Genomic DNA, 15,673 nt, shown 5'->3' on the forward strand with positions numbered 1-15,673 from the left:
ACTGGCTGTCTTTGTACATGAACATTTTTATAGTGCCTAACAATGGAGCATGTGTATCACCGAGGGTGTTGCTGAACTGGGGAGCTCTTACACCCTCCAGTTGTCAGACAGTCAGATCGGTACCAAACGTTGCATATCGATAGAGTATCGACCAAAACAGCGACTTAGTTCGTGCTGAGTGCTGTCGTCTAGTATAACATGCGTAAACCGGTCGTTAAAAGTAACAACAGAACTGCGGAGTATAGGAAATGCATACCTGTGAGGTTTAAATATGCATGTCCCTGGTAGGTGAGTTAGTAGAGCGTTATATAGTCGTACCAAAAGTCCCAATTTCAAAAACCATTGACTGCAAGTTTTTTTTAACAGTTTACGAGTGTAGCTGTTATATGGTAGAACATTTTTCTGACACGTACAAGGACGTTTCGGAGTTAATAGCAATGTTCTTTTGGCAGTCTGATTTCGCTTCGTTAACTGAAATTAGCAAACACATAAAGTACATTTTTAGAGACAGGTATGGCGTTGCCCATACGAACTTACGCTATAGATTTGCTGCTTTCAACAAACGAAGCGAAAGCAGACTGCCAAAAGAGCATTGCTACGAATTCGGAAACGTCCTTTTACATGTAAAAAAATATTGTGCCACAGAACAATTTCACACGTTAAGTGATAAAAATTGCAATCAGTAGATTACGAACTCGAGACTTTTGGTACGATGATCTATCGCTCAGCCAACTCACCTACCACAGATCTTCACATTAACTCCTCACAGTTGCGCTTTTCTTATACTGCGTTGTTCTGGTGTTGCTTTCAATTACCTTTTACGCATGTTCTGCTGGACACCAACTAAATCGGTTTTTTGGTTGATACTCTATCGGTACGCAACGTTTGGTACCGATCTGAGTGTCTGACATCTGGAGGTTTGGGTGTTAGAAGGTCTTTCTCCAGTTCTCCAGTTTTATCCATGTATGTTTCAATATCGCACCTCCATATGATCACGCTGCAGGAGGGCGTGAAACGTGAGGGCTGAAAAAACAAACACTTTATTTTGCCACGGATCATGTTTACATTACAACAACATTAACCTGGACAGCAGAGCAAAAGTTGTGGCCACGCTACACTCCACAGGGGTGCGATCAATTTCAGCGGGGTTGCAAACCCGCGGTATGCTTAGGGAAGGGTTGACTTGTCTGAAGAGTGTCAGCAGTGTAAGAGCTTGTCAAGAACTACGTGCTATTGATCATCACACCACGAATTAATGTGCGCAGGGGAGGGGCGGTTTCATTGACTCCTTCTGTGCCACCCTCTGAGGTCTGCGTCGATAATGAGCGGCGGTGTGTCTGAAATGTTATTCTTGACCACCCATAAGAATAGCGCGTGAATTCAACACGGGCCTCGCGGTTCTGACTTCCATGGCTGAGACGCCACATTTTTTGTTAATGCGAAAATCATTTGCGATAGTCTTAATGGAACAAGATTTAATTGTGATAACGTTCTATGGGAGTGAGAGTGTATATGTGTTGATGGGAGAATGGAAGGAGGGCAGTCATGGAGATTGGTTGTTGGCCAGTGGATAGGTATGGCTGCCGAATTTGTAACAGCGGACATATAGACCGTTTCTTGTGTATTTTGGACTGTGAAAATAATGGACAAAGTGTATTTTAACGTCAGACGTTCTGGATTAACTTCTTACTTAGTATTATAGGGATTGCGTCAGTGGTGTAGCACAGAGACATTTTAATAAACAGCGTACTTTACGAGGCACAACTTGGACTATCACAAAGTTTCATTGGGTCGATATGTGTTTTATTGTGCACAAATATATCGTGGAGGAATATGAAACCACTAACTACAGAACGATAGATTTTCCCGAGTGGATTGACTTCAATATTAAGCATGTGCTCTCAACTCTATACTGTATAAAAAATTTAAACCTTCGACAAATAATTAAAAGTTCTTGTTATATATAGTGACGTTAGTAAACATTACATCGTCGAGTGCGGATTAAATGTGGTCTGTGTCGTTAACCACTAAAGCTTCACCCAACAAGGAGATCTAACGCATTTTTATCGCATCTTCATTCCAACTACCACTTCTGACAGAACTACAGCGTCATTATTTAAGGAGTATCGCAGTTAGTGAAACACACGTGTGGGCGGCCAGCGTGGGACATCGGTTTGCACAAATTAGTAACAAAATAGTTAATTCTCGCAATAATTTCAAAGCCTGAAGTAAAACTGGATCCACTGTGCAATGCTTTTACAGTACAATATTAATGCAAATTATATCTGTCAACGTTAAATTCTTTTGGCACTTACATGACTTACACATTATTGGTTTTCTCCTGTAACAACAAATATTCTATATAATGTTTTGTTTCGTGTTATTGGTATTAGTAGCATTTGTGAGTGTTCCTCTTTATTTCGTACATTTGGAAATATTTTGTAACTTATTATACAATATATAATGCAAGGTACTATTAAAATACGTGTGTCGTGAAATGTTGGCCAAGAAGCCAGTTAATTTCGACTAATTACAGTGGAGTATGTCTGTTTTCATTGGTAGACCGTTTACACAGCGAGAAAGTTTTAAGTTGCAAGAATCCGTGCTGAATAAAATTTGTTTACATCTAAAAACTTGTCATATTGCAATATTCCTGAGCCACTGTTGGAACTTGCGTGCTTCTTTTAATTAGTGTTAACGGCCATCTGTTTCACGTCAGAGTACAATTCGATGAATTGTAACAACAATTTTTATATTTTCTTAATTATTTCACAATTACGTATGATAGATATTGCATTTGCTCCAGTGACAACGAATCAGGTTTTTTCCCCTTTATTCAACTCTGTTCGCCATATTTAGCTCTTATTCAACAAATCAATTAAGCTTTGCTAGATTTTACTCCAACACAATTATTACTGGTGGGAAGGTTAATTAGGGGGATCAATTTCGCTACATACCTCGGATGTGCATTGTACAGAGGCCTTTGGAGAAGCGTGCACGGTGATGTGTGATGGGTTGTTGGCGGCGACAGGCAACACCGAGTGAACATGGGCTGTGCAGGGAGGAAACGCCTGCAGCCATACATCCACACTGACCGGAGTCATTGTTCCAGCTACATGGGCTATTCCGTGGTACGTTCACACACACGAGCAACAAGTGGCACCACAGTCTGTCAACGTCCCTTCCAGAGCTCCCTGGCAATATAACTACAATCGACCACACGTTGTTGCGTCCGCATGTTCTTAATTTGCAAATTATATCGTAAGATCTGTACCAAGAATGCGTCAGGGCTATGACACTGTTTCAGCCTCTACCTTTATAGAAAATCCCACATGAACTGCTGGTGACCACTCACATAACAAGGGACGCATAGTTAAAGTACACAATCAGAGCCTGTAAATTTATGTTGCACAACATGTGAAAGAATGTATTAGTACTCCTCGCGGGCAAATCACGTTCGTGCTTCTTATTTACAGTACAATAACTATTATTTCTATATAACACAACAAATAACACTGTGCTCGAACCCGTCCTCCTTCGTGGATCATAATTTTTAACAAATTAGGCCGGCCGGTGTGGCCGAGCGGCTCTAGGCATTTCAGTCTGGAACCGCGCGGCCGCTACGGTCGCAGGTTCGAATCCTGCCTCGGGCATAATTGTGTGTGATGTCCTTAGGTTAGTTGTGTTTCAGTAGTTCTAAGTTCTAGGGGACTGATGACCTCAGATGTTAAGTCCCATTGTGCTCAGAGAGATTTGAACCATTTTTTTAACAACTTAGACTGATTTTCGAATTATCGTGTGGATGGAGAGGTAGACACAACGTCTGCAAACGTTATGCACAATTTAATTGCATTTAGCACTGTGTACTAGTTTTCAGGGCGTCGCTGAAACGTTTTTCTGTGCATCCCATGAATATCACAGACTCCTCATCGTTCTCCTGGCTGGTTTGATGTGGCCCATCACGCCTTGTTATCCTGTGTCAACCTCCTGATCTTAGAGGAGCATTCACATCCAACACCCTCGATTTTTCCTTGGATATCGCTGTGGATACTCTGCAAATCACATTTAATTCCAATCTGTGTCTTTCTCTTCACATTTCGATCTCTTCAACTACCTCTAATACCATGAAAGATATTCCCTGATGTCTTAAAACATGTCCTATCATCCTATCCATTTTTCTTGTCCGTGTATTCCACATATTACTTGTCTCTTCGATTCAACAGATAACCTCATTACTCACTCTATCAGTTCACCTAATTTTCAACATTCTTCTGTCGGGCCATATCTCAAACGCTTCAATTCTCTTCTGTTCCGGTTTTTCCACTGTCTAGGATTCACTCCCATGCAGCGCTGAGGTTCAAACGTACATTCTCAGAAGATGCGGTATGAAAAAAAAACGAAACACGTTTGATGTAAAATTCTCTTTAATTAGCTGGTCTAAGCTTAAGACGGAGAAAACAATAATAACTGCACAGTTAAAGCCTGTAAATCTCTATTGCACAACATATGGAAAAATGTATTAGTATACCTCGTGGGCAAATTTAGTGCTTACTCCCTACATGTGGTACAAGAAATATTATTTCTAACAGTCCAACGCGTACTTCTTCGTAGAGCAAATTTTTGACAAATTCGACGAACTTTTGAATTACTGGTAGTACAGAGGAGTAGACGCAGAGTGCAGAGAGATTGGGACGCACATTTTAATTGCAATCAGAGCTCTGTACCAGTATTCACTAAATTACTGGCGTGTGCACCCAAGAAATCCGAGAGACTGTTCATCGGTCTCCTGAGTCGTTAGAAGCGGGCTGTCACGTCTTCCTATCACGTATCAACCTCTTGATTTTAGAGTAGCATTCACATCTAATGGCCGCACGTATTTGTTAGACACATTCTTCTACACTTTTCGCCCTCTGCATCTTCCTCTAGTATAACGTAAGTTATTTCTGATACGTTAACACATGTCCTATCATTCTTTCCATCCATCTTGTTATTGTGTTCCAGATATTCCTCATCTCACCGATTTTGCAGTGAACTCCCTCATTTCTTATCTGACCAGTGCACCTAATTTTCAACGTCCCTCTATAGCGCCACAGGACGATTCTTTTCTTTTCCAGTCTCCACACAATCCATGATTCACTTATACACAATGTGGTGCTGCAAAAGCACGTTTTTATCAGTTTCCTTCTCAAATTGAGGCCAATATTTGATACTAGCACACTTCTTTCGGCCAGCAATTTGCTAGTCTGCTTTCTGTGTCCTCGTTGTTTCGTCCGACATGTCTTATTTTGTGTCAACGAAGCAGAATTCCTTCACTTCGTCTGTTTCGCGATGTCCTAAGTTCATCACGAATCTTAGTTCTGCTACTACTCCTTACTTTCGTGAGTAGCCACGCCTGTGGTTGCCACTGACAAGGAAACATCGACGTGGAGAAAAAAGCACACTTCTAAGAAATCAGTCCTAGCAGTCGATTATATACCGAAATTTGAGCCATAATTTTGACAGGGCGCCGTTATAATCTTCTGAATGTACAGCAACTAAACTTCACTTGCGAAGTACTGCACAGCGGAGTGACAAGTAGGGCCTTGAGTGGATGGAGTAATGCGGACTTAACAATGTGACGTGCCCCCTAGAAATAAGAAGGGACGAGGAAGTGTTACGCAAGGCAGCCTAACAACTAGGGGCACGGAGGAAAACGCCATCTCACACATCGGAGAAGAGGCGGATCAGTACAGAGCACGACCTTGGAAGTGTTACGCAAGGCAGCCTAATAACTAGGGCACAGACGAACTCGCTGCCTCACACGTCGAAGAGGCAGATCAGTGGGGAGCACGACCTTGAATTATGCGAAGAACAAGATACAAAATGACGGCAAGGGAGAACACAACGTTCCATTTGTGTCGTAGTAATTCACTGTCAGTGTAGGTGTAGAAACATGCAGCTGGCGCGGATCTACATACGGAGAAATTAGCACCGTAATAAAATAAGAGAGATCGGAGCTAGTACGGAAATATTTACGTGTTCATTATTCCTACGTGTTATTCGAGAGCGGAATGGTCGGGAGATCAGTGCCGATCAGTCACCTAGATGCAGATGAGAAACCGTTAATCACTATTGTAAGAAATAGTTTCCTTAAACACAACTCCAAAGTCTCGACACAAACGTTGAAGAATATTTTCCCCTTTCTGCTACAAATATTTTTTATTTATATATAGATTTTTAAGCCACTTTTACTATTTTTCGACCGTGACTATCGCAAGAAATTTGTAAAGGTGTTTTTAAATTACCGCTACCGGTCACAAACTTTGTCAACTTGTATTATTTATTTAGCGACATGTTTCGAGGGTTAAACCTCATATTCAGGCTAAATTGCATTACAAAAACCACTTTACAATAAGGTTATATTGATGTTACATAGTCTTTTCGTAAATGTTGTGGTCATCCTGTGGAAGAAGAGAAAACTTAGTAAGAGGCTATGTCACTTTGGAAGCTGGAGTGATGTTTGCACGAAAATTTTTTGTAGTGGGCACTCACTTTTTCTTTTGGTGTGGCCGTCACGCCATGTTGCTAAGTAAATAAATAATATAACAGTTGACAAAGTTTGAGACTGAAATCGGTAATTTTAAAAAAAAAACCTTTACTAGTACTTTTTATTTACATCCACCCAATGAGAAAATGCCTCCATTCAATAATAATTACAGATATTCTCTGTAGTCGTGCTGTCTTATGGAGAAAACATTGGTTATCAATTGCTAGCAATTCCCACATAATTATTTGGTGCAGTACATTTTACATCAAAAGTGTTTCCCTAGGTAAGCGTTTTTTGCGTAAATTACTGCAGTTTTTAATTTTAGATCGTTTTTCCTTCCTAATAAGTCATCAAGAGGCGAAAGAGCCGATACGCGGTTACGCATCATACTTTTTTGGATAAATGGAAACATATAAAAGTAAGAATAGTCGAGACGTTAGTTATACACAATCGATTACTATGCTGTAGCTGGGAAGATTATGATGTTCAGCATGGTGTGATAATTTACAATCTTCGTTACTTCCTGATAATCGTTGATGAAGTAAGTGAAATCAATAGTAAGGCACAAAACGTCTCAATCAGAAGCAAATCCACATTATTTTCTGCAACTCTTTCATTAAAGGCCTTGTGCTAACTGTGGTTAAAGGAGAGCTTAGTACATAAAAAATGGCTCTGAGCACTATGGGACTTAACTTCTGAGGTCATCAGTCCCGTAGAACTTAGAACTACTTAAACCTAACTAACCTAAGGACATCACACACATCTATCCCCGAGGCAGGATTTGAACCTGCGACCGTAGCGGTCGCGCGGTTCCAGAGTGTAGCGCCTAGAACCGCTTGGCTACCCCGGCCGGCTTAGTACATAACTTAGGCCTTCAGGACCGTTAATTACATCTCTAGTGACTTCAGTTGTTCAACGTAGAATAACAAACTTACGAAATTCTTATTGCCTCAGCGGATGTCTCCAACATTAGGAGACGAAAAAACAAGCAGAAAAACATACTTTGGACTCCAATCTATTGCGCATACAGTTGGAGTCACCAAGAAAGTTACCACTAGAGCGAAGATACAGGTTTACAATACGAAAAGTACCAGACACTTAAAGCAATTTCATCTTAACTAAGAAGATACATGTAACGAGCACCAATTATATTCTTACGTGACATAAGCCCTAGCGCATACCTGAAGCCGAAGCTAGACCGGTGTTTCATATGCACAGCTATAACGAATTACGTCGCGATATATTAATAAAAATTTTCAGTTATTCTGCGAGAAAGATCCGAAAATATTAAATATAAGATAATTACGTGTGTACTGTTAACTGAGTTGGTACGAGTTTCTGCTCTACCCCTGCACTTTTTTCCACCGTAATAGACTGTACATTTCCGGCAAAGAAATACATGACACTGAATCATTCATAAGATGTTTTCACAATGTCTAAAAACTTATCAAAAATATTTTTGCTCTTGCCAGTGTCAGACGTCAAAGAAGCCCTATGCTGATCGAGCGTACTGGAGCAGGTGCAGTTCCATCGCAGCGCTTGGCAAGGTCATAGCGCAGGAAGTTATCTGTTGCGTTCCTCTGACCTCTTATGAAGTATAAAGTATGTATCTATGTCATGTGTTTCATTGCGATAGGTGGTTCTACAGTGTGGTGTTGAGTATACGTTGTTAAGGATGAAGGGAAGGGAGAGAGTGAAATCGAGTGCCGGGCTCTACTCCTCTGGAAAAGCACTAAGGGTTCCAGCGAGCTTAAAGTCGCCGTCCGACGGAGGGATCACCACTAACAGCATCAAATGTTCTAACTTCATGAGACACTGCTGGGAAGTTTGCCATTTAATTCAGGATATTGGCACATAGACTACTGATCAGCAACTTTAGCCACCGCGTCTCCTTCCCTTGCCGGCCATTTATTAGCTGTGAAAATTTCATCCACCACCAGGATTCGAACCAACTTACCTCCGAGTCGAGCGTCAGCGCACGCACAGGCGTGCGTTAGCGGCCTCGGCTACGGAAACGGATCTTGCCAGTATAGTCCCAGCGAAAATCCAGTGAGATATTAACACCTGAGAATAAGAAGTAAGATAGCATTCAGGAACAAGATGTAGCTAATCTTTCCTTGGATTTACGGCACCATAAAGATGCTGAAAGATGTACTCTAAGCTTAGATAGCAAAATCTTTGTCCATCTCCAAAGAAAGTCTCAGTAACGATACTTGTAATGTGAGGTTTATTATAACCACTACCCCAAATTTCAATACCCCTGTGGTGTTAAAGAAAAAGCGACGGCTCTGATACCTAGCAGTCATTTACATTTTTCGCTATTAGGACAAAATCACCCTGCATAAGGCAGTATGACTGACCCAATATCTCACTAATTACATGTGCATAATCTAGGCAGTAATGACCAACAATGAGGCGCCAAAGAAACGGTATAGGCATGCGTATTCAAATACAGAGATATGTAAACAGGTAAAATACGGCACTGCGGTCGGCAACACCTATATCAGACAAAAAGCGTCTGCCGCAATTCTTAGATTGGTTACTGCTCCTACAATGGCAGCTTGTCAAGACAGTTTCAACGTGGTCTTATAGTCGGCGATGGGACAAAGTATCTTCGAGGTAGAGTTGAAGTGCGGATTTTCCCATATGACCATTTCACGAGTGTACCGTGAATATCAAATCTCCGATACCTCTGCGTCCGGAAAAAGATCCTGCAAGAACTGGACCAACGTCGACTGAAGAGAATCCTTCAACATGACAGAAGTGCAACCCTTCCGAAAATTGCTGCAGAGTTCAGTGCTTGGCTATCAACAAGTCTCAGCGTCTGAACCATTCAACGAAACATCGATATGGGCTGTCGGATCAGAAGACCCGCTCGTGTATTCTTGATGACTACATGACAAAGTTTTACGGCTTGCCTGGGCACGTCGACGCCGTCATTAGACTGTTCATGACTGGAAACAGGCTGCCTGGTCGGACGAGTCTCGTTTCAAATCGTATCGAGCGTATGGACGTGTACGGGTATGGAGACAACCCAATGAATCCGTAGACCCTGCATGTCAGCAAGGGACTGTTCAAGCTGGTGGAGGCTCTGTAATGGTATGAGGCGTGTGCAATTGGAGTGATATGGGACCCCTGATCGTCTAGATATGACTGACAGGTGATACGTACGTAAGCATCCTGTCTGATCACCTACATACATTCATGCCTATTGTGCATTCCGACGGACTTGGGCAATTCCAGCAGGATAATGCGATACCTCACACAACCATAGTTGCTGCAGAGCGGCTCCAGGGACACTCTTCTGAGCTTAAACACTTCCGATGTTCACCAAACTCCCCAGACATGAACATTATTGAGCAAACCTGGGATGTCGTGCAACGTGCTGTTGAGAAGAGATCTCCACCTCCTCGTATTCTTATGGATTTATGGACAGCCCTGCAGGATTCATGATGTCAGTTCCCTCCAGCATTACTTCGGACATAAGTAGAGTCCATGGTACGTTGTGTTGTGGCACTCCTGAGTGATCTTGGGGGGGGGGGGGGGGGGGGGGGTTACATGATATTAGGTAGGTGTACCAGTTTCTTTGGCTGTTCAGCGTATATACATAAATGATCTGACGGTCATGGTGAGCAGCAATCTGCGGATATCTTCTGATGACGCTGTTGTTTACGGGACGGTGTCGTCGTTGAGATGATTTAGGCTAAATCTCTCGGTGGCAACTTGCTCCAAATGTAGAAAACTAAGTTAACGTAGGTGAATGGAAAAAACAAATCTGTAGTTTTCGAATACAGCATTAGTAGTGTCGTGCTTGACAGAGCTACGACGATTACATATTTTGCATAGTTATATGATTTGGAACGAGCACGTAAGGATGGTAACAGGAAAGTTGAATCGCTGACTTCTGTTTATTCGGAGAATTTTAGGAAACTTTGATCCATCTGTAAAGGAGATAACATACAGAACACTAGTGCGACCGATTCATTAGTATTGTTCGTGTGTTTCGGATCCCCACGAAGCCGGATTAAAGGAAGACATCGAAGCATTTCAGAGGCGGGCTGCTAGATTTGTTACCTGTAGTTTCCATCAACACTAAATGCTTCCTGGACTCGAATGGGGGTTCATGGAGGCAAGACGACGCTCTTTTCGCGAAACATTACTAAGAAAACTTAGAGAACTGGGATTTAAAGTTGAATGTAGAACGGTTGTATGGCCGCCAAAGCACATTTCGTTTAAGGACCACGAGCTGAAGATAAGATAAATTATACCTCGTACGTAGACACAGAGACAGTCCTTTTTCCTTAGCGGTATTTGCGTCTAGAACAGGAAAGAAAGTGACTAGAAGTGGTAGAAGATATCCTCCTCCATGCACCGTACCGTGGGTTGTCGTGTATGTACGAACATGTATCTGTAGATTCACCATACGCCATACGGTTCGGTGCAGTGTATATATGTAGATATTGAGCAATCCTGGTTCATAGTTTGTATCCAGTTTGTATGCAGTTTCCTCAGCAACTTGTCTCATGCTACGGTCGCAGGTTCGAATTCTGCTTCGGGCATGGATGTGTGTGTTGTCCTTAGGTTACTTAGGGGACTGATGACCACAGCAGTTGAGTCCCATAGTGCTCAGAGCCATTAACTTGTCTCACAAGAGAAGTGCTCCACCTCTAAACACTGAAATCGAATAAAATGTGTTTTGAAGTGCGTGTGTTCTCGTCTCTTCTACGTCGTTTATCTGAAAACTTCCCCATTTGTGTACTATCGATGATTGGAATTTAACGATTGTAAAGGTTACAGAACTCAGGTCGCGAAAGAAACAGTTCACGATAACGGACCATTATGACCACCAAACAAGACTCGTAATTGAAGTATTATTTTGTTTGAATCAGTGCACACATGTACTGCGCTCAAAGCCAAATTTACCAAAATAGAAGTTGTTGCGTTCCTGTGCGTTCTTCCCTCAGCTGTCATCGAAACACAAACGTAGAGTTTCAGTGAAGTGATTAAAACAGAGAAAAATGAAACAGCTAGCGGCAAAGAACTGGACAGTGTGATCGTTGAAACTTCTGATACTGCAGCTACTGCAGCTACTGCAGTGCGTATACACGTCCAGATGTTGCCCTTTTGAGAAACGTTTGCTCTTCCTTTCCGCTGACTCCACATTTGCACTTCTAAGGGAATTATGTACGACAATGCAGAAACTTATTTTTGGGAAATACAATTCTATAAACACTGCAAGTATTACTTTGCTTCTCATTGTTGTGTGTGTGTGTGTGCCAGTCTAATCTGGTTATTATTGTGCATTCTGCGGTTGATTTGTGAAGTACATAGTCGAAAACTTTTGGAAGTGATGCTGAAGGAAAGAATTCAGTGAGTAACCTGTCTTGATGGAGTTGGGGCGGCCAGCTGTGACAGAAATTCTCTAGTTCGCGAAATGGTGTGAATAAGCTTTAGTAACGAAGGAATTAATTTGGGAAAGTGGTTTGTGAGAATGTTCTTCTGGCGAAGAGATTTGCGTAAATCATGGCATTTGGGAAAATGGAAAGGGTGAGAATCGAAGAGCTTGGGACGTGGTGTTCGAAAACGAAAATTGTGTTGTTTAAGGGAATAAGAATTGATGTGGTCCTCTGCAGAATCGTCCATTAAAGAAAAACTCTTGTCAGAAGAACGAAAAGCGTAAAAGTGGCATGTGTTAATTGAACAGGAAGTAAGTTCCATGGCAACAGAGAGAGCTGCAGAGGACAACTGTAGGAGAAGACAGATATTGGAATATATCGAGCAAATAATCGATATCGTTGGCAGTAAGTGCTACCTTGAGATGAAGAGGTTGGTACAAGAGAAGAAGTTGACATTGACGGTTATTCAGCAGTTGTACCACCATCGTTTTTAAGGGGATCACAAGTTTATTCCACTTGCTGGCACCAGAATAGTTTCGTGCCTTCTCTGAGACAATGTGCGCCTTTCAGCCACCGTAGTACGTTTATTTACCTAAAATGAGTTCAAGTTACGTTCACTCTATGGTACTTTACGTTTGAGACTCACTTCCAGAATTTACCCTTAATCGATTGGTTTTCAATTCAGATAATGTTTCACAGAAAGCAGAGGAAATTATATAGAGAAATAAACAAGTAATTTTCTGTTTTGTATGGCATCTTTTTAATAATAACATATATTCTATAACTTTGTTAAAGCCAAAAGATTATTACTTATTTCATTAGCTTGGTACACGTCGAAGTATTGTCTCCTAAACGAAAGATTAGAAAATTTGAATGACCTTTCCAGGCGGCCATCAGAGCTTCGATAAATTCAAATAAGGCCTTCATATCCAACAAGTTGTAGTTTAAGTGCTTACTTCATCAAGCACTTCTGTCTAGATTCGATCTTCTGCTCATTTTAGAATTTATAAAAGAATGTGGACCCATCATCCTCTTAAGTATACTGCAAAAATCACGTGCCATGTATGGTTATACATGGAGTGGTTGTCGATCGACAGAAGATTGGAACAGGTATCCGGAACCCACGCTTTCACAAGTGTTTATAGTCCAGCCACATGTCGGTACTTATGCGGAAGTCGTACCCAGTAATAACCATTCCATGTGTAACTGTCCATGTCATGTGATATTGGTTGTATGTTGACGAGGATGATGTGTGTACATCCATTTGTAAACTTGAAAATAATCATAAACTGCAAACTGGTCAATGGTGCTCGATAAAGCATTCATTTAAGCTAACGGAATGCTGCTAATGCCGTACGGCAGTACACGGCAGGCTGTTTACACAGCGTTTGATTGGGACCCTGACAAACCAGATCACTGCCATTTAATATCAAGTGACAATATTAACAGCCGTGAATACAAAATAAAATAAAGAATCAGCGACATGGTCTAGCAATTCTTTCCTAGGGCCTATAATGGCACAAAGCTGCTAATAACTAGACAAATGGCAGTCGGCAGAGCAGATTTCCTCAGCGGAGTTTAGTTACTAGGGCTTTAATTCGAACCACAGATAGGGAAAGCTTTGACGCCTCTAAGCGAATCCAAACAAGCCACTACAAAAATTTCGTTTTTTAAACTCTGCCCTCTCCGAGACACGCCGTATGTTTCTTCTTTTTTTCTGTTTACCCAAACTTGTGTTATCTTCTACGGCTTTCGATTTATTGCTATAAAATACTATAAAGTTCGTAGATTACATAAATCATTTATGAAGCCAGCATACTAATTGTACAGGAATGAATGGGATATCGTTCGAAAGATTTTTTAACCACCACCTGACACGGCGTACCAATTTTGCGCTTAAACTCACCATTTGCGGAAAATTTTAAGATAAAAATATTATTAACTCTTACGTGCAAATGGGAATCACGGATGCCCAGCTGCATACCCATATTTTACAAAATTGACTTACTGATCACTAATAAAAGACTCCCTTTTTATATTGTCTTATTATAAAAACCATTTGATTTGTTTTTAAGTGCTTTTTAACTAGATAATTTGTGTACAGCGTTGTCATGTATAATAATATGATCGCTGCGGTAGTCACTAGCTCTGCCCAGCATACAGGTTGACTTTTCTAAACAAATAGACTTTCCAAAATGATAAACACACTTCTCATTGTTGATTTACCTGTTGCTCCTAAGACCTAACATGCTTACGTAAAGTACGGAGAGCAATTAGAATTTCATAATACAGTTACAGGTTATTGCGAGCTTAGCGATATACCAGGTAAGAAACGAATCCCAGGTTCAGGACCATACATTTCGCAGTTACTTCCTTGTTTGTATTTTATGTACGTATTTCTCAATAAGCTTCTCTTCAACAAATGTCGATGGTTAGAAATTACAAGCAATAATGCATATAAAGTTACATACAGGATGTATCATAAATTCATGATTATTATTTCAAGTTATTGGGTTAATTTTTAAATAGTTTTCTCTTCATTGACACAAGTATGTTTTTTCCAACAACTACACTTATTCCAAACAGTGTCATTAGTTAAAACTGTAAAAGGCGAAAGTTTTCCACAGGACCTCTGGTGTTTTAGGTGTCGGCCTAAAAACTGTAAACTGCATCTTTTATTTTGTTTCAGTTGATAGAAACAAAACATGACAAACTACGTATTTTTCCGAAAGTGGAGTTAAAAAGATTATTCGCAAACATCGAAAAACATATACAGGATCTTCTAGCTTCAGCAAGATGACTGTAATGTTATTTGAGAGAGCTGTTACAGCTACCAGCAAGAAAGTTATTTATTTCTGTTGTGATGAAGTAAATGCAAAGCTTCCCTTATTTTGTAATGATTCTCAGGACAAGACTCTCCCTGCCTACAGAAATGAGGATCATCCGGTAACTCTTGGCGTATACGGTGTTCTTTGAGACCAAAGACTGAAGGAGAAGTGGCACGTGTAAGCAGAGTATAAAGGAAAGTAGAGCGATGCCGGAGTGTAGGAGCGGCCTGCGTGCTACCTGTTGTGTGATCGCGCCGCGCCGCCGGCCTACCTGTTGTGAGGCTCCTCTGCTGGGTAGAGACCGCCGCCCAGCGTCCACCGAGCTGGCAGCTCCTCCGTGGCCGCGGAACAACTGCGCCCCGACAAGGCCGTTCCGCTGCGAGCGCGCCGCTGTGCGCATGCGGGGGACGCCCCACGTGGCGGCGGCGCCGGCGGCGTCAGGCCAGGGTCCTCCCCCGTCGCCCACACCGCAGCGCGCTGCGTGGGCGGCGACGCTCCATTCAGCGCGGATGCCGCGTGGGCGGCGCCGGGCCCCGCCACAGAAAAGGCCCCCGCGACGCCTGCTGACGTCGCCGGCGCCGCGGGGAGCCGCCAGTGCACTACCACCACTAACAGGAGCAGCACTGCCGCTGGCGGGTCGAGACGCACGCCCTGCCAGTGTAACGGCTTTCTGAACCACTCGAGTCGCTGCCAGCGTATCGCTTGCTACAGTAGCTTCTACACTGAGGTGAAAAAAAATCACGGAACACCTATTATCATACCGGACCACCTTGTCCTCGGCTTTAGTGCATCAATCCGAAATGGGCATGGACTCGAAAAAGTTGTTGGAAGTCCACTGCAGAAATATTGATCCAAGCTGTGTCTATAGCCGTCCAAAAGTGTTGCCATCGTAGGAACTTGTGCAGGAACTGACATCTACATCT

General features: G+C 42.0%; 1 protein-coding gene across 1 annotated transcript; it reads left to right on the plus strand.

Moving 5' to 3' along the window:
* The first annotated feature begins 14,956 nt into the window (after positions 1-14,956).
* On the plus strand, positions 14,957-15,424 carry LOC126355616 (translation initiation factor IF-2-like). Its single transcript, XM_050005978.1, has one exon. The coding sequence runs from the start codon at positions 14,957-14,959 to the stop codon at positions 15,422-15,424; it is 468 nt and encodes a 155-aa protein (XP_049861935.1).
* The last annotated feature ends 249 nt before the right edge of the window (positions 15,425-15,673 follow it).

Source organism: Schistocerca gregaria, chromosome 3 (assembly GCF_023897955.1).
Source record: "Schistocerca gregaria isolate iqSchGreg1 chromosome 3, iqSchGreg1.2, whole genome shotgun sequence".
Lineage (NCBI taxonomy): Eukaryota > Metazoa > Arthropoda > Insecta > Orthoptera > Acrididae > Schistocerca > Schistocerca gregaria.

What these genes read in the sequence shown, in the direction of transcription:
- LOC126355616 (XM_050005978.1), top strand. Translation starts at nt 14,957, where the DNA reads ATGCCGGAGTGTAGGAGCGGCCTGCGTGCTACCTGTTGTGTGATCGCG.